Source organism: Morone saxatilis, unplaced genomic scaffold, assembly GCF_004916995.1.
Source record: "Morone saxatilis isolate NCDOM2014 unplaced genomic scaffold, NCSU_SB_2.0 Contig19, whole genome shotgun sequence".
Classification (NCBI taxonomy): Eukaryota; Metazoa; Chordata; class Actinopteri; family Moronidae; genus Morone; species Morone saxatilis.
The window spans coordinates 12,484,251-12,511,949 of record NW_023339751.1 but is presented as its reverse complement, the minus strand read 5'-3'; the positions used below and the strand labels follow the sequence as shown (position 1 = coordinate 12,511,949).

The following is a 27,699-nucleotide window of genomic DNA, read 5'->3' as shown; positions in this document are numbered from 1 at the left end:
CATTATATGTATGTATTGTTAATTAAATAATTAGAATTGATTATAGCCGCTTTAAACCAATGTGATCATGCTCAAGATAAATAGTAGTGTCCTGTGCCTTTGATATTGCAAGAGTTCCTAAAGTGTATAATTTCTCATAAAACATGTGGCCTTTTGTTTCACATAGAAACAGCCAGGCAGCAGACATTCCTAAACGTAATGAGTCTTCTCTACATGTTTTATAGTCAATATATGAATGAAAACGGTTGACAGGGATTAATTGATGCTACATGTAGCACCTTAAAGAAAAACACGTATCTATAAAGTGAAGCGTACCTTGGCATAAGTAGCTTAGACTGCACTTTTTAGGGGGCATTTTCTCTTTATTGAGCAGCACAGTACAGAATGAAACACGGAGAAAGATTGAAACTGGGTACGTTATGGTAGATTTCTGGGCCACCAGGATGCTGCTTGTGCTCCACTTTTCGAAATATATTTTTTAGATTGAAAAAATCTTACCCCACATTCTCTGTCTTCTGGGCAGTTAAATGACAGAGAATGGCATCCTACTTTTACTCAGTATGTTCAGTAGTGTGTTGCAAATCACTCAAGTGCTTTTATAAACAGCTGAATAGATTTATTATAGTATACGTCAAAGATTATGAAATATGAACTGAGGACCACAGGCTGCAAAATGAATCACATATTTCTTTCTTTGTTTATATAAACAGTGCATATCACATAAAAATATAAACAGAAAGAAGTATCACTGCTCTGTTTGCAAGATATTAAACTTTAAGTAGAATGACACAGAAAATCATTTACAGTCACAAACTGTACAACAGTTGGCAGAAGATAGGTGCAGGGCAGTTAAAGCAAGAGCATGAAAGAGTGGATTATATTTGGTTTATGTACAATTCTGTGTAAAAATTCAGGTGATATAGTTTTATTTCTCTATATAGAACAGATTTTTAAAGGTTACACTTTTATCATGATTGGATTACAAGAAACATTCATTGAAGGTTGGAGGCTAATTGAAACACTTGATAACAAAAAGCAAGGTGACGAGGGGAAGAGAGGTAGACAAAAGGGAGGATAACAAGAGAGTGAGAAGAACTAAGGATATGCAGTGGGATTTAGAGAAGAATAGAGCAAGATTGCAGAGAGGGAGAAAGATAAGAGAAAGTGAGGAGTTGGCAACATGCAGATGGGATTTTAGTTGTTTTTACTCAGCAGGCTCTTCAGGCTTCTCTCTACAGCCTCATCCAGCTCCTCCTCCAGCTCCTCCTTTTTGGACATCGCAAGTTTGGACTGATAATCACGCACTATCTGGTCTATATAAGGGGCACTTTGTGTTCCGTGCAGCATGAGAGTCCACTCTTTCAGGACTCCGCGCTGTGGCTCCTCACCCTGAAAGCCCACCTCCAGGACCCAGGTTCCGCGGGGGTCCTCGCCCCAGGTGTGGGTAGTCATGAAGGGCCATTTGTCGAAGCCCACCTTGGAGTCGTCGTCACGGGGCCTTCGGCTCAGTAGAATGGACTTTGTGCCCATGGGTGAGGTCATGTTGATGTTGAGGTCGCCACGGCGGCTGGCGTTGACAGTGACCACGGCCTGAACGTGCTCCAGGTAGCGGACAAAGTTGTCCTTACCCTGGCAGGCTTCAGTATTGATGGCCAGCACCAGCTTGTTGCCAGACTGTATTTTACTGGGGAAGGAGAAACAGGTTGAACAAGTTAAAACTGTGTGGCAGAGAGATTGCGAGAAGTCATATATGTTAAAAATGAATAAAAGTCAAGTACAGTGAGTAAAATAAAGTAAGACATAATAGAAATCGGTAAGACTGAGAGAGGACATTAAAGAACTATTTTTGTCTTTTAGTCTACTTACAGCCCAATCAGCCCTGCTTCCTTTGGAATGCCCCAGTAAAAATACAGTGCTTGACCTCTTTTTTCTATACAACCATCCAGCCCTCACAGAGAATCAAGCCTCTTTTTGAACCCAATCCCTCATGGGTGATGATTGTCATGTCTGCTTACTTTACCATGTAATTTATCTCCAGTGAAGGGACTAAAATACCACCTTTTATATTTGGTGCCACACACATTTTCACATAATGTTCTAGCTGCCAACAGTTTGAAGTGATGATTTGTAATGCTTTCTCTCCAAAAGACCTAAATTATCTTATGGTTTCATTCAGAATTCGTAATTTCTCATTTACTTATATATGTGTCACACAAATCTAGAGAACCAAGAATAGACCTTGAAGTGGGATTATTTTATTAACATTATTGTAATTACAACATTGCTAGAGATCGCATTGATACCTTCTGTGCTGCTAATTTCCTCTTTTGAGAGCTATAAGAAAAAGTTTGTGCAGTAATTACTGTTAGATGGATTTATACAACTGTACTGTAGAATAGTGTTTTTTCTATAGCCAACGGTAAACCTGATTGTTGTCAATAAACTATATGTGTAATATGTTCTTTTTTTTGTCACAATGGATTCGTTCAGAACAGGGTGTAAAAGCAGCCTGGTCTTGGTACTGCTGTTGCTTTGTGGTTGGGAAGAGATACTGCTGTTCCCATCTCTTTGGTTGATAGAAAGAAAGAGTGAGAACACAGCAGGGCAGAGGTGGTGGCTAAAGGCTATGAGGAAGCTTAATAACATTATTAGAGGCCTGAGGCTGCACTGTAGGTGGTGGGAAATCGGAGGGGCAACAGGGACAAGGCACAGAAAGTGAATGAGTGAGACGTGTGGAACAGCATTCAGTTTGAAAAATGATTAATAGAGCACTATGCTGAGCACAGAGAGATGAGTGCAGCGGTGAACTGCTAAGGGCTGATAAAGCAAATTACTATTCCCAGAAAAACAGAACAATTCACAGTGGGGTGTTTCACAGTAAGTTACACCCTACAATGCATGTATGGAAATTTGATATAAGCAAATATTAAACTGTTTTTCCATTAACAACATGACTCTACTTACGTGGGTTGTTATGTCTACAAAGAAAAAGTAAAGAGAAAACTTTAAAGTCGAACTTTCTTTTTTTCTCTCCACCTTAATCATAATGAAAAGCGTCATTATTGTTTAATTATCATTGCTAGTTTATTAGGATGTATGACTGTGGGTATGACTAAATCTGGGAGTGAACATGTTCACGTTTCACTTTTTCCCCCTAAAACTGTTTTCTGCGCAGCAGGTGCACAGTTCCCATCAGATAATGTGCGAGAGTAATTACAGCAGTCGGTCATAGAGCAGGGAGAGGGATGCCTCTGAAGGGCAGGACCAGTGGAGATTAAAAACAACCCCACCGCACAGTGGGGCACTGTGTGCCAGCTCCTCTGATAATGACAAGTTCTCCTCCAGCTAAGTAAGCCACAGCCAGCTAGAGCAGCTATCAGATCAATGCTGAGCAGTGTGTTTGCGAACATGGCTATGTTGGTGCTTATTGCTTTTCTCTGGTGATACACTATCATCAGAGGTGGTCTTGTTGTAATTATATCTCTACCACAATAGAGGCAGCAGAAGCCCTGCAGTGCTGCTGTGGAAACAGTGAACTGATGAAAAATATGACACAGCCAGCGTCACAGCCTTTAAAACACGGCTCGAAAAAATCTTTAAAATTCATAATTACTCCCTTCACAAGCAGTTATCCGTTCACATATTTAAGGTTTGTCCATGTCAGGGAATGTCTAAAGTCACAACAATAATGCATAAGAAGGTAAGTCCTCTTCACCATTTGCATACGATGTCCTCAGGGATGCAATACAAGCCATGTGACTCTTAAGGGACGCTCCCTCTTTTATCTGGCACTGCACTCAAGAGAGGCACACACACACACAGAACACTTTCACACTGTGTGAGTGGAAATGCGGGGAGGAAGATAGGGTAATACAACTTGATGTGGACACAGGGAGGATAAGATGATAAGACGGATGCCTTAACTAACGCTGAGGCTAAGCTGTTTTCAGTTGGCTGCAATCTGCAACTTCACCACTAGATGAGACTAAATCCTTCACACTGCTGCTTTAAAATTATTATTTTTATCAAACTGAAAAGATTTCTTTTCAGTTGTAACTTTCACTCAACATGAGACGACACTAGATGTTTGTTTGGGGTGTTTACCATAATCTGTCATACAGAAATCCAGTTCACATGTCAAAAGAGTAATGAGTTAAGCAACAATGAGCTGTCAGGATATTAGTCTATGTCATCACGAATCTGCAGGACCATCAGACAGACTGAGCAGCTACTCTAAATATTACAGGGTTATGAAGTGGACACTCCCATCGCAGATGTTTTATTGAATTAGGCCTCACTGGGATTACCCAGTAATTAGATGAGTGTGTCTCTTGTGCTCAGCAGAGATTTCCTTTCAACATCTTGGTAGACACAATTTGAAACTGTAGAATGTGTAATATGAAGTATGTCTTAAATGTAAAAAAAAAAATATTTGCAAAGATGTGACTCACTGGGTCTCCTGAATAGATCCGGCTACACAGTGGAAACGCTCAGGCACTGTTTTCCATTCCTTGGCCATTTTCACCATGCCCCCAGCGTCCAGCACACCATAGCCAAACAGGTGGTTGAACTCGAGACCCACGCCGTTCCTTCTCCACTGGTGGACCTCGTCATGGAGCTGGTTCCTCTTGGAGGTCAGGACTGACAGGTGCTGCATGTCTCTCCATGTCAGGTTAGGGCTGGGGTAGGCAACCAGTCATACATAGGGCAGACACAGGGGAGGGCGATGGAGGAGAAACAATATTTTAAGTTAGAAATAGCAGCTAGAAACAATTAAACATTTCAAGTTTAGCACAAATTAAAGCATTTCTGGTTCATGCTTTTGCTTTAATTACAAGCTTTCAATTATCTAAACATCACAGTGTCTGCACTTTGAGGCAGATGGTTGCCTTTGTTTGTGTCTCCCTCTGTTATCTTGGCTGTGTGTAGTGACAGCTTTGTTCTGGCTGACTCAATGACTGCTGCCGTTGCATGATTCAAGTGTGTTTGGGCAGTAAAAAGGCCGTGCACTCGTCCTAACAACCTCGTGGGTTATTTGCCGCCGGACAGGGTGAGCATCCGCTTCTCCCAACAGCAACATCATTATTGTGTGTGCAGAGCAAACAGTGCTTCTTTACTCAGCCCCACTAGCTGGTGTCAGTTAATGGCAGGAGAATCTTTTCAGCCTTTAATGTGAGAAATGAAGCATCTGAGGGAAAGGAAAGGCTCTCCTCTGGGTTTTGAGAAGCAGCAATTCTCTAGGTTTTAGATTTGTCATACTTGTTTAATTACGTGTGGGTGGGTTTACTTAAGCGGCATATGTTTTCAGTAATTTTCTGATCCACAAGGAACAGTCTGTTCTGAATTCACAAGGATTATAAAATAAACTCCAACCTATACCACAGTGTTAATATAACATGATTATCAGATTTAGTTCTAAACATCAATAATAGACACTTTGGTATCACCATTAGCCTACATAACATTTTCAGCAGGGTGAGATAATCAAGTACTGCAGTGTGTTTCATCATCCAGCACAGTCTCTATGCAACAAGCATATAAGAAGTGCAGTAATAACTGAAACATACACGCTGATCTCAACAATATATAAACTGTATTATTTTAGCCATGTACTGAGATATAAAGAGCACTGATCCAAATATGATTTGTGTCCTTGGCACAAACACATAGAGTCTGTACTTTGTGGGCGACAGAATAAATGCTGTTTCACTTTTCATTCATGATAAATAAGCAATTCTGTAAAAAGTGGAGTCATGAGTCGTGCTTTTATGGAGTTCAGACACACACAGAGAAAATTAGAATAAAGGATATCAGAGATGGAGATTGACAGAGGAAGTCAAAGACATCACTGTGATACTGACACTGAAAAGCTCAAGGTTGTAATTTGAAAGAAATAGCAGCTCATAAATTAATAGCATAAAAACTGTTCCTTCAAATCAAAGATTATCCAAATCGAACGATTGAAAGCATGTTATTTTGAAATTATACCTTCTGACCAGCACTTTCATCAGCAGAGAGGAGTCAAATAAATTCATAATATTCATACATAATAATGTTTTGTACAGACAGTCCATCTAAACAAATATTGAAAGAGTGTGGAAGGGATACATACTTAGCCTCAAGAGCCAGAGCAAAGACACCGGCTGCCTCTGGAGCTGCTGCTGATGTTCCAGAGTGACGCAGCGTGCAGTTCCCATACAGGTCTGTGGTAGCCTGAAATAACCAAATCACACACACACATATATATATTTTCACTAAGAAAAGTGTGGAAAGAATATTCCAGCCATTGCTCTCTGGAGAGATAAACTTAAGTCACTAAAGTCCCTCCCCCTCTCCAAAAAAGTAGATTACCCTATAATCAGCAGAAAGTACAAATACATAACCCTCTCCCTTTTCCAAATCCCTGCCCCCACTTATTTTTGTACAGTCCTTAACCAATTAACTCATTCAATATATAATTTTCTTGGAAAGCATTTTCTGCACTTTTGCTTTATATATACGTTTGAGAACAAAAACAGAAAAGGAGAAATAATTACACAGTGTACATTGATTGAACCATAAACACATCAGGAGACAAGTTATGTTTATATTTACCGAATAAGCATTTCATTATTTAATTTGGTGTCTAATTAGAAATGACAACAGATTGACTGAAATTAGAGGGGAAACCCTAGGGAAGATCCGTGGCTCTGTCAACAGTCAAAGGTGATTTGCATAATCATAAACACAAACACCGCTGCCTTTGTACACTGGAAAATAATTTTTATACACCAGCATAGTACTGAATGTCGGTCTAATTTTTTCATATGTGCATGGTAAGATATAAGATTAATATTATTAATCTTTACAAGGTCAGGCACTTGTCGGCACCTGTCTGTCCTTTCAAGGATGCTATTTGCTTTCTCGTGGTGACTCACCAACTAATTTCTTCAGGGATCACCTGGTGACACAATTCTCCAGGTAAATCCTCAAATGAACATGAGACAGAGATATAGCTAATTTATGTATGCTTAGATTAGTCACTAGATTCACTTAACAATAAGCCCTAATAAACAATTTCCTATTTCCTATCATAACATATCCACTGTCTAACATACTGTGATCAACACAGTATGGCAGCTTCTCTGAGCATCTATGGCAAAATGATGCATCTGGATGTCCAGGAGGGTAATCGAAAAGAGCTATTCCTCCACCTGAACCTCCATTTTTCACAACCAGCGAGCAATTACAGCATAACAACATATCAGGTTGAAAGGCCTAGGATACACTGACTACTGGCAAACTGAAAAGAAGCTATTTACAGTTCAATCTATGAAATAGGCCACATCTTTGAAAGATATAAAACGAAGTATTTTCACATATATATAGTGCCTACTGAAACAGACAACTTCAGGGGCTGAGGAAGGTCAAAAACATTTGCCAAACTTTACAACAAACATTTGAGATTATTATTTTTTTTTAGTCATGTAAAACATATTTTCTTAAACACCAACGCACTCACCACACCAGCCTCCGGGTTCCTCTTACGTCCGTTGCTAAATGTGGATGCCAGGGTGGAGGAGCAGCTCTCATCATACAGGGCGGTGCGTCCATCATTGATGGCTGAGTTGATGGAGATTGTCCACATGCTTGAGGCATAACCATCACAGTTGCAGTCGTCATAGCTACCGCCATCTCCTGATGCCCACACGTAGATGCTGCCTTTTCCTCCGCGTCCCTAAAACAACATCACCATGATGAAGGGGAAGTATGTCATAGTTCTGCTTATTACTAGTGGGACATGGGTGAAATGAGAACTGGGAATATGGGAATTTCACCTGATGGTAACTATACAGCAGGTGTCTGTGTGTGACAGTTGATTAATTATGCATATAATCTAACTCTTAATGTTCAAAGAACAAATAGGAATTCTTAAAATAGATGAACTGAAAACAGATTAAGGTTTCAAAGACATATAATCATGCAAAGCAGAACATGTTGGTGTAGGCAACTTCGGTGCTGCCTAATGAGATCTGTGTTCGCATTCAGTAAAACCTAAGGTTTACGATAAGTTACTGTGTCTATCTGGGTAAAGTTGGTGGACCGGAAAGAAAAAACAGCTGCAAACTGCTCCACACAATGCAAGCATACAGTATTCGAGAACAAAACACAACATTCAAGCAAAAGATAGCACACATATGAGTTCCAAACTGCTCCACAGCCTTCTGCCCACTAACTAGTATAAAAGTGGATCTATTTCCAGAGCTAAACAGCTTTTAATTACCACTATTTTATGCATTTTGTGACGCCAACCAGCCTGTTATTTTGTTATAAATAACATTACATTGCTACTGCCTGTGCTTTATGCTTCTTCAACAAGTGCATTCCCACTGACTCCCACTGAGTACAGCAGCCACAAAATTAGAAGAAAAGCTAGTGATTGGTATAATGACAAATTACCAATTAGCAATGTAAAAACATAATTACGGTTGAGTTTCTCAGATCATAGGTGACAGCAAAAACCTGACCATCTTTCATCTTTAACCAGGATACAGAAACACAGCAATGCCATAAGGAAAAAATTTGAATTGAGAAAGCTAACGTAGGTTATATTTAGTCAAATGTTGAAATCTATTCAGAATAACAAGCAACAAATAGAAACTCAAAAGCATATATGGTCTTTTTTCTTAAATTAAAAAAAGGACTATGTCTTGCTTGCTGCAGCATTCTGAACATAAAGCTATTCTACCTCTATTTAGTTACAGCAGGTAAAAAAGCATTAAAGTAGTCAAGGCGCAAAACAATGAAACCATTTTATGTACCTCTTTTTTGCAATGAAGCATAATACCTTCTGTAAATTTAAACACAGTAAAATGTCATCTTTGTTACGGATAGATCGCCTTGAAACATAAAACAACTGACTGTGGCTCCACGCAGAGAGCATCCTCTTCACCAAATGCTGCATCTGTTTCTACAAAAGGCCGACCGTTTCCCAACAGAACAAAGGATCAAGTGGAAGAGGAGTGGCATGTCCTTCCCTTCACAATGCTTATTTCTGTTGCTCTCTGTATGAATTGCAAAGACAGGTTTGAGCATCATTGAGCTCACCTATGACCTTCAGGCCTGCTGTAAGGCTTCCTTCTTTCTCCTGCACAATCCAAACAAAGTGCTTTAATTTTGCGCAGCACACAGTGTCATTTATTTCCATTATTGGTGGCGAAACTACACAGTCATGTTTAAGATTCAGACTTGAAGCCACCCTGATCTGACTCGATTTTAATGTGCTTTTAATATTAAATGTCATTTTCTGCACGGTGCACATCATGTTCAGCCTACACAGTAGCTTATATAAGTGATCATTATAATCTAAGAGGCAGATCGGCAGAGTGGCTGCTTGATTAGTTGTGTTTACACGATCAGAGATTACAGTTAGCTTTGCTCCTACTCAGCTACCCTGCCTGAGACGGGGTCATTTCAGAGCAACCCACACCTGCCTGCACACGGTGCATGATGATTAATCAAGCAAGTAATTGGCAGGGGCACTGTTAGCATGGCAACTCTGTGTGTGTGTCCAAGTATACTGTCCTTCAACCAGAGGGCCTTTAAGCCCCTGTTGGCAGGCCTTGGAGAGTTTTCACCTTGCTGAAGTGTCCTTGAGCAAAGCTAGAATGCTTAATTAGGGCCAAAAGAAACTCCACTCTGACTTTTTGGGTGGCTATGGTAATTAATAATAACATATTCTTGTGGAGTAGAAAGTAGTGTCCCACGTTAGAGAGGCTATAGTGGATTGACTGCCTGGTGACATCCTTTGCCCCAAAACTGGCTGTTTGAAAGATTGGTATTAACACAGAGTACAGAGGAAACATCAGTGTGTAGACCTTTTCATCTTTGTATTAGTACAGTACAGTAGAACTTAACACTTTATTTGGATAGTCTGCCTACAGAGGTTTATAGAGTATTTATAACATTTCAACTGCTTATTAGCTGAGATTCAACAACCATTTAACTCCACTGTGGTTAAGGTTACAGTATGTTCATTAAATATATATATAAATATATATGTCATGTATACTGGATTAGTAGTAGTAAGTAAAACAGTTGAAATGTTAGAAATACTCTTTAAACTATCTGTATGCAGACTATCCAAATAAAGTGTTACCAGCTATTGTCCCAAAGGGGCAATTTGGTTTACAGACATCCATAAAAATAAAAATAAAATACTAGTGCAGCCGTAGCAGCTCTGCAAGCTAAAAGCTAACAGTATGTGAACATGCTCACAAAGACAATGCTATCCTACTGTTCAGCAGGGTACAATGTTTACACATTATATATATTGATACGGGTGAAGTGGCAAAGATCATTTAAATTTCCACCAGTTCCTTTTAGGCACAATTTCACATTATCATGAAACCTGCAGCGCAGAGGGTATAACGTTGCTTTACCTTGTTGACGCCATCAGCCATAGCCTGCAGCGTGAGCTCTCGGGGTCCATCCACGGTCTTGCCGTCATCAGTTGGTCCCCAGCTAGCGCTGTAGATGTCAATAACCTGGGGCATGTGGCTGATGGATGATGCCTCAATGATGTCAGTCATAAAGGGTTGGTCCAACATCCTGATTCCTGAAGGAACAACAACTCAATATGAATCTGACATTAAAATTCTGGCTACCATTGGTTTACTGTACTGTTATTAATGCTGGTATGCAGTGTGGTAGCTACACAATTATTTTTTGCATCTAAACCCTCAACAATACCAAGAAGGTAAGCTTCATAGCAGCACACAAATCAAGCAGTCGATACTAATTTTCTTATTTCGACTGTGTTACTCCCAGAGCAAATTTCAAGAAAAATCAATATGAAAAGGAAACATGGAGCTGTCCAGATTAATGGTGTTGTCCTTTTGCTATGTGGATTCTTACTGACCTCTGCAGTAATTTGCAGTAATTCTATGAGAAGAGGTATACTATTTGAACACGCTTCACTACCAAACAATGCAGCAAAGTTCTTATACAATTACCTATATTATACACAATGCATACAGTATTTCCCTCAGGGTGAATCACCCTTATCACACCTTTGATCCTTTCATCATACCATTATCAGAACTGCAATTTGCTAATGTCGCTGTCTGCTTATTGTTATTCCTCTCACTGTCCAAACTGCAGCTTTAATATGACACACACCTGCCACCTTGGAGTTGTAGGCGACTCCCACACCGCAGATGTTGTTGTTGGCTGCCGCAGACACTTCTCCAGCACATCGTGTGCCATGACTGGTGACAGCAAAAAAAGCAAAGAATATTTTTAAGAAGATTTACATGAATTTACATAAATTTGCAACGGATATATTGTGGGTTCAGTTTAAGATAAGATTTCTCAGATTAGATGCAACTCCTGTTTTTGTTGACTTTGTGTCTGACTAGAATAGGGAAAGGTTTAGCATTTTCTGTAGCCATAAATCAATTAAAATTAGCATAAACACTATAATTCTGTGACCTGAAAAACATTCATGGAAAGGCGACAAGATTTATCCATCTTTCATCTGAGTCCGACTGAATATGTTTACACATATCAGTGTTTTGTGTGCACCATGTGATGTGTGTCTATCTCTCCATCCCTCCGCTCCCCACAGGGACACTGCAGAGAGTCAACCCCTCTCTCCCAGCATGCTTTGCTACAGACAGGCAGCTATTTATAACAACCAGCTGATTAGCCAGCGAGTTGTGCCCGACAGTCAGCAACTGCTACACTGGCAAACCCAAATACTCCCTTCTCACTCCCACAGACAAACGCACACACATACACACACTGATACATCTGAGCAGATGGAGGCACGGTGGAGGAGGAGAGGCGGAGAAAGAATATATTTCTCTTTGTTCCTCTCCTCGACATGTGTTGTGGTGGCAGTGGATCACCCAGTGTGATTGGGAGATGGGGTGGCAGATAAGCCGTTATCAGACAGAAGGTCGCCACTGTGAACATTGCGACCCTGAAATGAGACTAGACTTGCGCTAGTCCTCTTTTATCTACTTTATCTCCTCCAAGTGAGCAGGTAAAAATAGACATTATGTTTTCTATTATGTTGTGTTGGACAACAGCTCTGTTTATACTGCACCATTATGTCTTAATGGAACTATGTGGAGAGAAAATCAATAGAGGAGAGCTGCCAGACTCCAGGGAGAGCACACCCATGTGCACACAAAAACACACTAGAGTATGTGTGTATAAACAGGGGTTGGCTGGGTGAGCTTTACCTGTTGAACCAGTCGTCTGTGTAGCGAGGAAATGGGAAGGGGTCATTGCTGCTGAAGTCATAACTGGCATCGGCATTCTGAAAGGACCAAATGGATGCATTTACAACAACAACAACAACATCGAGACAGAAAAACAAAAGGAGAGAAAGCAAAGAGGGGGATTTCATAGTGAAGTGCTGACCTTATCAACGCCTGGTCTGTCATCTGGATGCACCAGTTGCGAGTGATTTTGAGTTTTTCCTAAACATGGCTGGCTAGTGTGAAATACTGATGTTATACTAGCGGAGATCAGCTATAAACAAAGACAATTTAATGGAATAGTTTCACATTTTGGGAAATATGCTATTCTTGTTAAGAGTTATATGGGAAGATCAATATAACTCTCTCCGTTTGTGAATGGTAAATATGAATCTAAAGGCAGCTCCTTATCTCCTGTCTTTAGTAATGATGGGCAGACCATCAGACAGACACCAGACAATGATTCTCGCTCATTCATTGGTTGTTCCACTTCCCATGCCTGCCCCACCGTAACAGGCAGTGTGAGCAGTGCCCTATACGATATTTGACAAAATAAAGCTGACTTGATAACAGCGAGCAGGCGTGGGCAGTATGAGTGGGAAAAGTCTGTGATTCATGTCTTTCATGAGCAGAGAGAACTCAGTATGTTTCACAGGCTGACCCCATACATACCAGACACTAAAAAGAATCGTTCAGAAAGATCTCTATCAAGGGTAAACCTCCAGCCAACACCTGTAAAGCTAACTAATTAACATGTTACTTTGTATATCATTTTAATACAAAAAATAACAACTTGTAATTTTTCCATTTCAGTTTTTTTTACAAATTAAACAAAAATAAATAATACTTGTTAATTAGTCAGCTTTAGAGGTTCTGGTAGGCAGCCAGGCTATCTGTTTCCAGACTTTATGCTAAGCTAAGCTAACCGGTAGCTTGCTGTAGTGTCACATTTACCGTGCAAGACATTAGAGTCGTATTGATCTCCTCCTACGACTTCAAGCTAGAAAGTGAAAAATTATTTTTCCACAAAATGTCAAACTATTCCTTTACTGCAATAGACCTGCAATAAATGTGTTGGGTTTTTTTTGTTGAAACTGTTGAATTTGTTAAGCTAAGAAGCTGACAGAAACAAACTATTGCTCAAATCTAACTACAAATCTTTACTCTGTGGCGATACTGGAATAATGTGTGGCCACAGCAGTGTTTTCAAGCTGAGAAAATAATGACCCAATCACTGCCAGCATTTAATTCCACATGGCCAAAAGTAAAAGAATCAGAACGAGCAGCAGCGGAAAAGCAGGAGAAAAAAGACGCAGGAGACACATCTGCCACTGCCAGAGACTCATTAATGCAGTCAACATAATTATCAGAATAGCCGTGTCTGAAGAACACACACACAAACACAGACACGCACAGTTTTAACAGACACGCAAGATTTAACAGACATCTTTTGGAAAGTCTTACTGCTCTTTCTGTAACGCACTTCCAAAGCTGATACAGCTAGGCTATTGCAGTCTGCTGTAATCTCTTCTTTACCTGTCACTCATGTCACTTGGAGTGGTATCTGTTTTGCTCTCGGTACCCAGTGGTGCTTTGTGTGGTCATGAGTATGGAGAAGACAAAGCCTGTGTTCATTAACCATAGAGGCAAACACATCATATCAATCTTGGGATTGTTTCCACACTCAGGCCTGACAGCTCTGCTGGCTGGCATTTAGAGGAGGTGACTCAGTCAGCGACAAAGAGAAAGAAAAACGGCAAAAGCTTTCTGACCCAATGGAGAAACACCATAATTATCATGATGTGGAGCAAGTAACAAGAGGAAAGTAGAAATGCTCACGGCAACTAGGGTTGCATGTTGAAGTGACTGTAGAGAGAGGTGTAATTGTGGTGATAAATAGAAGGTTAAATGCCATCTAAACTGTTTCTCTCATTTATGAATACTCCCTGTCTTTCTTCTTCTATCTTTGTCTTTGCAACTCTCTGTAAGATATGTAGATGTCAAAGAAACAATAAGAAAACTGTAAAAGATTTTATCAGGTGGCACAACATCCATAGCCAAAATGTAAAAAGTTCAAGAATTGGCTTGAAAGAGGTGTTCATTATTCACAGCAGAACACTTGTGAAGAGGGAACATGCTGCTCCTAAACAGGTTCTGTGCTCACATCAGGAGCAGGAGTGTGTTTTTTTTTTTCATTAAATGGAGGGGAAATGCTGAGCCTCAGTAATAAATGACACAGGGGCATATCCATGAATCACTTGCTGTGTTTCTAAGACTCATATCTTCTGCTATCAATCAGACTGTGCTCTATTCCAGTGTCAGCAAGTGTGCAATCAGGGTCAGAATAATGGATTGTGCCCAGTTTCAGCCACCTCACCTTTCCCCCGCAACCCTCGTCTGTTTACCGTCCTCAGAGCGAGCGTCCTCAGAGAGTGAGAGAGTAATGACTTTATAACGTACTGGTATAGTGAAGGCCAGTATGTCCTGTTTTTCTAGTTTCCGATTAAATAAATAAAATAAAATGGGTATTTTTGCATTGGTGGAAAAAAACTAAATACATTTCCTAAAGTGAAGTTCTTCTTCGTTCTACTGTATTAGATTTTTTCCATTTCCTGTTTTCCACTAATGCATCTGAGAGCTGGAGTTAAACTGCAGAAATTTTATATAAAAAAAGAAATACAAAGAATACAAATGTACGTAGAAGTTTTTTCTAATTTCCTCTCCCATTAATCATTTCACAACCCCTTGGATTTACCTTGTGACCCTTTGGAACAGCCCCTGTGAATAAACTACCTAACTAGCTCCACCTCTACCAGCTACAACTGTAAAATGCTCCTCATGCATCAATGCATCAGTGTTAACACATCAGTCACAGTACACACTTTTCTGCAGAACGAGTACTTTTACTTTTGAATACATTGCGATGGTACACTTTTCATTTTGTTTTGGATGTGTTTTATTCCTGACCTATGCTGATAATGAAGGGGACTTACTGACTAACATCCTCATGCATCTCCCTTAGTGCCATTTATTATGTTATCATGGCTGATTTAAATTGTCCATTTGGTGCTGATAACCTAATCTATAATCTAGGAGAGCTGACACAGGATTGCTGTATAATGTGACCTTGCTTGAAAGTCCTTTGAAAGATGCTTTAGCGTAAAAGTGCTATGAAAGAGACTATAATACAAGTCCAAGCCAACTTTAAAAAGATTAAAGTGAAGATGTCTCTGACTCTACTCTTGAATAAGGGCTGTGAACATCATCTTAACCCATTACTGTCACACTGTATGATGAGCACCCAACAGTTTAAATTTTTTTCAAGGTAATTTTTTTAGACACTCATTCTCTCCACCTACAAATTCAAACAAAAGCAACAACATATGAGATGAACTTCGTGGTAATGTGACATCATAGCATGTTGTCATGGTAACTTCCCAGGATGTACAGAGGGAGTCACACTTGCATCACCATATTCCTCAGAAGGGAGACAAAATAGCACACCTCTGCTCTTTTCACACAATTCTCTTTGAGACAGAAACAAAACTGGCAATCCACTGACCAAAGCCTCCATGGCTCAGAAATCCTGGAGTAGCCAAACACAATATTATATTGATGTATTGAAGTATTGATCAGGTGCTGGCAAGCATGGAGATAAGAAAAAGTAACTGTACACTCAGGAACGAGGCCAAAGTCAATATCATAATTGTCTTATAAAGGAATTCAATTAGTAATGTCCACCAATACTGTCATCTGATATTAAATACTGTTAAAGGACGGAAATCAATAAAACAGTATATCTGCTATTATATAACTCAGTAGTAAAATACTAGAATCTGTATAGATGTATTTATTTATGCAAACTTTGTTTAAAATAGTATGACTATTGGCATTTGCAGATAAATGTGCCATGAAATTGACCTACCAAGTTAGAAATTTCTCATCTCAGGACACACACAATCTCACAATTAATTCACCATATCAAAATGTATTTTATGAGCTGTTACAGTATGATCATTGCACCAAATGAGAAATCCTGAATAACAAGAAGGCCCTTGCATAAGCTAACATGTTGGTTGTCCAAGGCAGATACACATATACAGGCAAAGATCCACAACCACATAATCAATTTATATCCAAGTGAAAAATGCGATAAACCCAAAATGAAATATTTTTATTCAGCTGATAGTAGGAGGTCTTTGTTAGTCTGCGGAACACCATGACGACGGTAACAAAACAGGATTACATACACAGCATCTTTCTCTCTAGCACGCACTCACACAAACACACTTTAGATCTATGCACAGCATGATCCGTCAATACAGTGGAGTGTGTTCCTGCATCACCCCAGCTGAGGCTGAGTGTTATTTTTGGGCCAAGGCTCATCTCTGTTCACAGGAAAGAAACATGCAAAAGCAGGCAAACATAGTGGTAAGTGTAGAGACATATGCACAAAGAAAAGAAACACACTAACGCAAGCCACATTTAAAAGGATCACAAAGTGCGCACGGTACCGGTGTAATCTTTAACATCTCTTTGTAACAATATATTTACAAATAGGTAAGATAAGTAGACAGTTTACTGGCACTTTCCATAATATTTTTGTGCAAACTTAATAGTCAAATAAAACTAAGCCTTCTGCATTTCCTTGTTCCATTTAGCAATCCCTCTTGTCCTTTAAGGTTTTATCAGTATTCTGGAGATACAGCATCACATTATGCAGCGCCAACTACCCTGGCATTATCTCTGCTTGTGACAGATCGGCCTGCCATTGTGCCTGCCACAGTGCAGTGTGCATTAACATTAAACAGCTTGGCTGGCCGTCTGCCTGTCTATGCGTCCTCCAGGAATACAAGGAGACTCGGCAGCCATGAAGGCAACTTGGAAAGCACCTGTCACTGCCAATGGCATGCCACACAAAGCCTGTGAAATCCACCACCTGAACCCCATGCTTCAGTTAATAACAGCACTTCAAAGGAATGAAGGAATGTATGAAATCCAATAACACTGAGGTACTCACATAATTTGATGCCAGGTCTGGATGTAGATAGTCGATGCCTGAAATGCGATTTTGACATTAATCAGAGATATAATTAGGCATGAGAGGGAGTGCTTTACAGAGGATAGTATGACCTCAAGTGTCTAACTGCAATCACACCACATTTTCATTTAGTTTTGTTCTTAATGCCACCAATGAAAAATTTAATTCTGACAAAAACAACAGAATAGAATAGTGCTGAAACAACTTGTCGATTAATTCCAGCTTCCAGCCAAATTAGATTATGTAAAACTTCTATCTAGTTATATCATAAAATTAATATATTTGGGTTTTAAACTGGAAATCTGAGCATGCCCGTTTGGGCTCTATTGTTGTTAGGTTATCACAGGCATATCAAGTGCCATTAATATTGTAATTGTTATATTGTAATATTATATTTGTGCATCAACTACTTACTTCCTACTGCAGATTCAAGCTACCTGCAGTAATTGTACCATTTTTAAAATATCAGTCGAGACAGGGAGTAGCCAAAGGCCTTGCATTCACAAGTGTGTCGCATCTGGTTGCTAGCCTTTGACATTTTACCAGTGATTACAATAAATATAGTAATATTTGACAAAGCATAAAGTTAAAAAATATCTGTTTTTTGTTAACTCAATATTTTGTGATTTTATGTTTAAATTTCAGGCTGAGAAATTTTCTCTCCATTTTAGGCTTAAAAATGTAAATATTTTGACATTTTGTAGATACAGTATATGGTTTTGACTGCATATTGACATGTACCTTTTGGAAAACATCACACTTTGACAGAGAATGACAAATCAATCTCAACTGCTATATGTACTCTTTTGATAAAGTCAGACTATTCATTGCATTGTTTATAAAACAGATGTGAACAAAGCAATTTATTAAATCAGGATGATGAATGTAATCAGGTTTAATTGAGTGCTTTCAGAAAGCTCTCAAGGGTAAGAAACAACAGCACTTAATACTCACCATCGTCCATGATTGCGATGGTAACTCCTTTGCCCGTGTAGCCAAGTTGCCAAGCTTCAGCCACATTAAGATCCAGCCCAGGGGTCCCATCTGCCTGCCCTGTGTTTATCTAATCACTCAGACAATATGGAGAACATCCATGAGTCATGGCACCCAGGTGAGCCACCATTAGAAAATCAGTCAACATTGAGGATGCGCTTGCGTATATGGGAAGAGGAAGCTATGGATAAAGACTGCTTGGGGGCGGGAGAGTGAATGTGAGAAGAAGGGAGGAAAATGTCAGCGATATGGCGCATTCATCTGATGCGGCAGATAAATTTCGGCGAGCTTGCCGCGGCATAAAAGTCACGCTTGCCAGTTAGGGTAAACAGAAGAGGAGGAAACCAGGCGGCGCGAATGTAGAGATTAGATGGCATGGGCAGTATTGGCCAAGCTAATTAAAGAATGAATAACAATGTTGATTCAGGAAGTAGTGGGGAATATGCCTGGCCTCTGAGTAATTAAGGTGGAAGAATGTGGGTTGGTCTTAAAGGTCAAGCAGCATGCAGGCAGCTGCTTGGCTGATTACTCACCAGATACCACTGTTTGGTGAATAGAGGGTCACTCATGTTGACTTCAATATCATTGATATTTCTGTAGCCTCGCTTCTGACGACCAAAACCCTCTTGCTCAAAGACATTCTTCACCTGTGGGGGAGAGCAAAAGAAATATCAGGTCATGGTCAGTTTTTAAAGTCTGCAATGATCTTGCAAAACCTTTTTGTAGGATCATACAAAGAGCAAAATGAAAATCCAGACAGTGCCTTTGCTGGAACACATAAGTAAAACTAGAAATATGATTCTTTATGATGGGCCAGATGTAGGCGTGTGCTGCTCTGTGCACAGGAAATCAGCAAACCCAGCTGTGCTCTACTACTGTATCATGAAGGCAGAACATGATGTAAATCAAAAGGGCTATTCTTTTTCTCCTAATCAGAGTGCTGCAGCTGGAGCCAAGGCTTCCAAACTCACCTGCCACACAAGAGATGGATTTCTTCTTATTTATTTTTCTCTCAGTACATTTTTAACAAAAAGCCACTGCAATTACACTCACAAATACGCTTGTGCTTCTTTGAAACATCAAAGACACTTAGGCAGATGAACAGCTGTGTTTTGGATTACAAATGCTTATTGAAAGCTGCCACAATACCGTTTATCAAGCACTAGAAGATAACATAGGACAGAGCGCATAAATTATAGGCACAAACGTCTTAGATGAAATTCAGTTGCTTGATTAGCTGGTGGCTATCAACAAAATGAATGATGTTGTATTTTCATTTCTTCTCCATTTAGAAATTAAGCCACAAAGCAAACAATACTCCCAATATTTCACTGTCTTCATCTTTTCAGTAGTTATGAGGACAACAGTAAGCAACGGTAGCTCATCAATTGAGCTGTTCTAATTCAAAATCACATCCCATTGTCTGCGAGGTGCCATCAAAAAGCCACCTTTTGAAAAAACTGAAGAGGTTGGGAGAGGTAAAGGAAGGACAAGTCATTTAATCTATTAGACTCTGGCAATACCTAAACCAAGCCTGAAGTGAACCTCTCCATTTGAAATGTATTACCAACAATCTGCTTGTCACCATGGTCTCAAGGACAATGATGACATGGTCTGTCTCTCTCTGACTCTTTATGTGTGTTTAGGCGTACTGGAAAGCCTGGAAACTGGACTATCTTTACATAAAAACTGCCAACACTGCAAAGAAATCTATACCTTAAATGTCTCATTGACTTTGATTAAATTTGAATACCTATAGTAATGCTTTTGATTAAAAACAAACGTATTTTTCACAGTTTCAAAGCTACATTTTGAAAATGGGTCCCTGTGGCTAAATGTTCCTCTTGTGCTAACCCTTAGCAAATTCACTCTAGTGTGATTGAGAGAAACAGGCATTGTCCGGTGTGTTTACCACCCCAGATAAGAGAGCAGAGCAGCACTTAAGATGGCCTTTTAAAATGGCCAAAGCCTATTCATCCAGATCTTTCTTTTATGGCATACTCTAAGCAATCAGGAGGCACACACACTGTAAATCAATGTGTTCTTTAAATGACAAGTCAGTCCTGAAAAATTAAATCGCTATATTTGCATTTACTTCTGTCTTGGAGGATTTAAAATATAGAAAATCATTTTACCAATGTTTTTTTTTTCTTTCAATTGGCTTCATGTTTCATTTGCCATCACATAATTGAATTCACATTCAGAGGGGAAGTACCAGCACTTTCTACATTATCTCTGCATTTCCCCCTTCTCTTCCATCATCAATTTATTTCATCACTTGGCAGGAGAGCTGGTATTTCCCTTGAGACGGCATGTCATACTGCCCACTCACAACATCAAACAGTGCCCATGCACCACCATCACTCTTCGCCTTTGCCCACTGCCTGCTCACAATGCTTCAGTTCACTTCAAATCAAAGGACTGTGCTGCCTCTCTCCTTTCTCCTCGTCCTCATTTCCCTCCTGGCTTTCCCAGACATGTCTTTCAGGGTCAAGGGATGCTGCTCATTCACAATGATTTATTGTTTTATTGTTGTATTTTCCACGTTAGTGTTTTTCACACCCACTTCCTAGCATGTCTTTAATTGATTTATAATGTATTTGTGTCATGTAAAAAAATATATGAGCGGAAGGAACCATGGATGGATGGGAGGGTGACGGCATGGATGTGTGGATGACTGGACATCTCATTGGAAATCAATGTGAGACATAAGATGTAAAAGGACAAGAGAGGATAAGGACAAGTAAGCATACAGAGGAATACAAGGAAAACATAGCAGAGGAGTCAGAAGTGGGTCAACATGCTTCACTAATAGCGTACGACAAAGAAAAGGGCTCCTGGGACTTCAAGAAATCCATCTAATACACTCTACAGTACATTCAGTTCTGCCACTCAATTAATGATTTTAAGAATGTTTAATGAGTGAGTAATGACTCCTTTAAATTTAAAAATCATTTGAATAATAACAAGAAGGCCCTTGCATAAGCTATAACTGGGTTGTCCAAAGCAGATACACATATTCAGGCAAAGATCCACAACCATATAATTAATTTGAATCAAATCTGAAAATGAGTGAAATCATTTAACTGACTACTTGACTACTACAAACCACAACCGGACCAGTGTGTAGAATTTAGTAGCAACTAGCGGTTTAGTTGCAGATAACAACCCCCCTTGCCTCACCCTCTCATTTCAAACATGTAGAAACTACTGTGTCACAAAAAACGCTACATAAATGTTCAAAAGCGACAAACTCTTTATTTTTGATAGAACTGGAGGTGTAAAACTGAGAAATGTCCACCATACTACCTGATGAAAGATGGGAGGAAGACACTTCAGCATGATAAACAGGCAACATTAAATCAGACTAGCTGACCTCATCCATTCCAGAGATGCACAGAAATCAATAACTGCAGTGTTGCATATGAGCATGTCAAGCATTTGATTAAAACCCAGCATCTGGAACATAGACGTGCCCATGTCCTTGCTGTCTCACTTCCATTAGCTGTATTAGCTCAGTGGAGTGGCTCGCATTTATTTTCATTAGCACCTCTCACAACTGCAATTAGAGAGGTTAGTTGATTGTCAGCAGCAGGACCTCCACTTTCACCGCCTCCAACAGTGGACAGAGCTAAACATACGGAGCTCAGCATGCAGACAAACTGTTTTATTTACATACGAGCTTGAAGACACAGCAGATCTCTGCAATATACAAAGTAGAGGTGAAACAATTTGTCTATTTATCAATGTGTCCATCATCGTGAATTAATATAAAACTATTTTGATAATCATTTAAGTAGTTCTCAAGAAAAAATTTCAAACATTATCTGGTTCCAGCTTCTCAAATGTGAGGATTTAATGCTTTTCTTGTGTTACATTACCGTAAACTGAATATCTTTGGGTTTTGGACTGTTGGTCAGAAAGAAAAGAAGCAATTAGAGGACGTCACCTTGAGCTCTTTTAAATTGTAATGGACATTAACTGGAATATTTTCCAACCTTGTAAACCAAATGATTAATAGTTAATTGAGAAAATACTCTGCAGATTAGTTGTTAATGAAAAAATAGAAAGGCAGATTAATCTGGCAATTCAAGATAATCGGCATCGGCTGATGCCTGCACTCACAAGTCCAGTACAGAAAAAAATGTCTAAGACACATCTGCAGGCAGGCTTGTCAGTGTGGCTACAATGTTAGCGCTCCTCCTTGTGAGTTTTTGGAAGGTGTCGAATAAGTCTCATGCATCCTGCTCTAAACCTAAAGTTCCTCAGTCACCATTGTTTTTTCTAAATGTTAACATGTTTCTCCCCTCCTAAATGACAATGACAATCTAGTCTAAAACCATCACTGGCTAGTGTTAAATATATATTAAGTTATAATGTATAGAATAATGCAGTTGAAAGACGTCTCTTCTCACATACTATACCTCACTCTCCTTTAAATACCAGTCACATTCTCTATTTTTTGAATTCATAAATATTCGATCAAAACAACATGTTACTGACTAAGATAACCATGTATATTAGATTGTAATGTGCATGGAATAATTTCCTTTGTTTTGATATCAACATCATATATTGTCCATCGGTTGTCCTGCACTCCAAATATCTGCATCACCCAATGAAAAACCCTTATCAGTCGACCACTAAATAAAAAAAAACCCATGGGTGCCACCCTATTATGAGGATAAACTAACGTGAATGTTTGTTACTCATTACTTCTTATTATCACTCCTTTCAAATCTAAAAATATATATCAGCAAACATATTGATACAACTTACAACTTAAAATGTAATTGGACTTAAAATATAAATGACATTATTTGAACATAATTCATCTTCATTTATCATTTACAATGCAAATGAAGCACCACTGGCCTACTTCATTACCATGTTTGTTCACATGAAGGTATATATACAAAAATCACAAAATACAAAAATGGAACATAACAAGGTAAAACATTCAAAGCAATAAATAAAATAATAACAAAAGGCAAGTCTCAAAGAGAGCTTTAGTAAGTGATTTAGAGCTTGCTATTGAATTAGTAGCATTCCTCAGGGTTTTGAGTTACCCTGATGGCAAAAACACAGTTTTTTTTTCTTGAGACTAGAAAGAAAGTCAGACAGCATCAAGGATCTCAGGCTGTGATGCAGCTTATTAAAGTATTAAAGCAATGTATTTACAAAGGTATCAGACCATCTGTTATCTATCTCAAAAATCAGTGAGTGCCCTTCTGTCCTTTTATTCCACATATCAACCATAACTCATAATTCACTTATGATTATCCAGGTTTTAAAGATTTTTTTCATAATGAAGTTCCAAATATTTCAAATAAAAATCACTGTTCCGTTGGTGGATGAACACATCATCTTTGTATACCAGAACATTTTCGAAACTCATCATTTTTGGTTCAATATTGGTGCTAGTCTGTGGAGACCACACAAAGGATTCTTGATCTTGCCATTGCAGCTACAGTTTGGGTGAATGAAGAACATATGACCCGTTTATATATTATCATTTTGTGAATCCTGAATTTTGTAATTTAATCATATCACCCTCATATTATGTTCTTATTTGATGTCTCCGACCACTATTGAATAGTATGTCTACTCTCATGACGTGTCATCTCATTATAGTAAATTCCGCATTGATCTGGTGGCTTTTGATGTCTTGTGGTCTGTCCCAGGTGAGCTCTGTTAGCTATACCTTTGTTGCATTCAGCTTAATAAAAATTATTTATTTTGCAAGCTAGGTGCATCCAGCTTTCTTACTGTAATGTTAAAGCCCTGATTTGGCACTGTATTCTACATGGATAAAAGCCTCAAAATAAGGCACATGTGTACAAGAAACACACCAAGTGTCCCTTTCACAGTGTGTATGCTTACCCTGCGGTCTTTTTGGAGCCGCTGTCTGCTGTGGGCACTGCGTTTGCTCCGCCTCTTTGAAATGTCCTGAGGATAGAAATGAAAGAGCCCCTCTCCAAAGGGAAGCTGGTTAAAAAAACACAAGAGAGGAAAATGGATCAGCAGAGGCAGAGATAAGAACAAACACAGAGGAAGCAATCAGAAAGTGTGTGAACAGCAAATGCAAAAATACAATAGATCATCAATGGCGGAGAGGGACAGCGGTCATCCTCCAGGTGGGAACAAGGGCACTGATTCTCTGGCTTTCACTGAGGGTCTATTTAAAGGCACTGGAGAACAGTGCTGGAATCAACCATAATAAATCACAAGAGCAGGCAAATGAGATGCATCATCCAGAGCTTTCCCTCCAGCACTGTGCACAGATTAAAGACCCCCTTATGCTTTAGTAACAGCCAGGGTACAGGTCAATCCTCAAAATAAATGCTTTCAGATGTGCCTGTCAAATCAAATGTGAAAATGCATTTCTCATGGAAGGAAGGAGATTATTCTTATCTTCCGCTGCTCTTTAATTCTACCGTTGTTGCCAGAACAAAATGCTTATGTATGTGATGCACATACCAAAAGAAGCAAATAAACACTGCACTTCCACTCAATGCTCTTTTAGTCATTAAGGTTTATTTGAATATTGGCTGATCGGAGATCTCTTTCTCTCTCTTTTATCTCTATTGTGCTCACATTTGTATGTTTCCCGGTTCTGTGTCCCGGTCTAGTTAATTAAGCAACAATAGAAGATAATTCAAGCGACATAGACATTGTTTAATGGTGCATATCCCATTAAGACAAATATAGCTGCCGATTACATAACCTGGGAGGCAGGGAGGCAGAAGATGGGGAGGGGGGGTGATCTAGTGCCTACAAGAAAAGGAACTAGCAATCACAGAACTGGTGCACAACAACCACACAGAGATCACATTATGATGAGTTAAAGATCGAACCATTGAGGGGTTTTTTTATTGTGGAGGTAAAAACAACCAAAAGAAAATCCTCATTCAGAGCAGCGCAGACACCCCTCTGTTCACTGCTACGCCTCACTAGCTAAGGCTCCAGCCAATTTCACCCACACATTTATTTTGACATGTGACAAGGCACACACACTGTCAGGGAATTATTTCCATTGGTCTGCCATAAATGGCTTGTTACGTCTCTTGACACATTGTGATGTGTGCTGAATTTGCCAAGCTATTTAATGAGACATACATCTCAGGTGAGTAAAATGTCTTGTCTGCAGGGAAGGCCGTGTATGTCACCAAATGCAATGTGAATGCACTATGTACTCCATGTGTGAGGGATAGAGAAAGGTTAACAAACCACTCACTCAATGTGAATAACAGAAATAAACAAGATTCTCCTCATCCATTAACGGAATTTTGGGACTAAACACGCAAAGGCGGAATCTATCATATTTTCAAAGATAAGACCACAACTCCATGTTATGAGAGAAACCCCCCCTGCTGATGTAATCGGTTGTGGGTTTTTTTTTTTTTGTTTTTTTAAGCATATTCCCGGAAAAGAAAGCAATCTCCGTGTGTGTCTGTTGCTTTATAGGACACTGAAATTTGATGTGTCTGGAGATATAAATACATTTGGCCTGTGAAGCTTTGACTCCACAGGGGCCATAGGCCAATGGGCAACCTACTAATCAGGGCCTGCATTTAAATGACGTCATCAAATTAAGCAAAAAGTGCAATGGAGTCAAACCAGAAGAAAAACCTGGAGAAGCCTCTCAGTATCTTCTCTACCAGACTGCTTGTGTTGCCAAACACAGGATGTAGAAACGTTGCCATAGGTTTGTGCCTTGGTAGCTCATTTAAATAATTTGATTTAATTCATTAAAGTTTGGTTTCCTAAAGAAAAATATATTTTTTTTAAAAATAGCTTCTGGTGGCAGCAATGCGTGACTATTTAAAGCAGAGCATCCCTACCTTTCGGGCACTCTGGAACCCATGTTGTGTTGCAAGTTGGTGCGCCTCATCCTGTGCGTCCTCGTGCAACTGAACCAGGAGATGGTCCGTTAAGACTCCTTCTGCAGCCTGCGTCGCAAGCAGCAGCGCGTTCAGCAGCACCATACATCCCACGGCTGTCCCATGTTGGGGAGATCCACGCATCGTGTCTGGCTTGTGTCAATCCGCCTGTCTGCCTGCCCGTCGGAGTAAAAATCAGTGTGCGGGATGCTCCTCGCTAGAGATGGGAGGAGGAAGAGGAGGAGGATGTTAAAAAAGGGCTCGAATCAAAGCTTTTGCGGACGCATCTCCTCGTCGTCAGCCGATGAGACCACTGGAAGTTGGATGTCGCCGAGGTGTAGCCGCTCCTGCAGCTGTTGAGGTTCGAGGGTTGGGGTTGTGTGTTCTGTGGAGCCAAACCTGCATCCTCAGCTTTCTATCTCTCCTCCTCCTCCTCCTCTCATCTGTAATTCATTTACCTTACTCGCTCGGGTACTTTCTGCGCGTGACGTTGTACCAATGGGCTCTGGCGGGTGTGTCCCGTTGTTTCCTCCCCCGGATGAGCTCGGGGACACTTTTCAGCACCTTGGAGAATTCCTCCATCAGACTTGATAGAAATTGTATTGATTAGTATCCGATGCTTGCCTTTAAAACCACATATCCCAATCAAATGAATATGTGTATTTATAGCTATAGAATTCCTTAATTTTAAGATTTGTGTAGCACATTTTTAAAACATACTATTCCTTTTAAATATGTGACAATGCTGTATGGCTCTATTATGACGGCCTGACCCTCTTTGTGTAGTGGAATGTAAGAACAGTTCCATTGGACTATAATTGGTCGTTTGGATGTGAACAGCAGGTTGTTAGAAAGAGCCCTGGATCAAAAGACTGCTCTTACAAAAGCCCCTCATTAAAGGACTCCAGCTCCCCTGCTTTTCTCCTGCTTCCCTGCTGCTATACGGTGGGATACAGGGCTGCTGTGATGGTGTGACAGTGATGTGCATATGTGAAGAAGTACCGAGGAAAGGGGAGAAATGAGTTCCTGTGTGTGTGATACTATTAATTTCCCTTGGACAGGGTTCAGTGAAAAGGACCATACATGCTTTCTGCTACAGAGCTGACAGTACTGTGGTCTTTACACTTCATTGCCGTGGTTTAAATAAAGATGGCCCCTTTCATTCAGTGGCCCATTTAAGAATCAGCAGGTTCTCTGATGAACTGAACTCTGTATGGGTTTTCGGCACAAGAACATGGGGTTTTCTTTATTGTTTTTCTGATTTGGAATAACACTGCTTTATGATCTGTTGTCATCTGTCATAATTCATTCTGTCAGCCCTCTAAAACCCACACTGTCTATAATGTAGTTGAATGCTTGCTATCTCAACAAAAGGGGCTGAGAGCTAGATTTACAAAAAATAGTCCTGCTCATCTCACTAGTCTCCATGTTCCAAGTATTCAGTATTGCATACATTTCAAGAGACAGCGTCATAAAACCAGTTCAAATTGTGATCTCAGTGATGAGAAATGATTTGTTTTCATGCTCTGCAGTT

General features: G+C 39.7%; 1 protein-coding gene across 1 annotated transcript; it reads right to left on the bottom strand.

The window, feature by feature from the left end:
• Positions 1 to 283: 283 nt before the first annotated feature.
• On the bottom strand, positions 284 to 26,577 carry pcsk2 (proprotein convertase subtilisin/kexin type 2). Its single transcript, XM_035662919.1, has 12 exons — positions 26,127 to 26,577; positions 24,166 to 24,270; positions 18,816 to 18,929; positions 18,244 to 18,352; positions 17,269 to 17,306; positions 12,231 to 12,307; positions 11,161 to 11,249; positions 10,422 to 10,597; positions 7,502 to 7,717; positions 6,113 to 6,213; positions 4,452 to 4,679; positions 284 to 1,684 (listed from the first exon to the last, which is right to left on the bottom strand). The coding sequence occupies exons 1-12, from the start codon at positions 26,307 to 26,309 to the stop codon at positions 1,195 to 1,197; spliced, it is 1,926 nt and encodes a 641-aa protein (XP_035518812.1). The 5' UTR covers positions 26,310 to 26,577; the 3' UTR covers positions 284 to 1,194.
• Between the last annotated feature and the right edge of the window lie 1,122 nt (positions 26,578 to 27,699).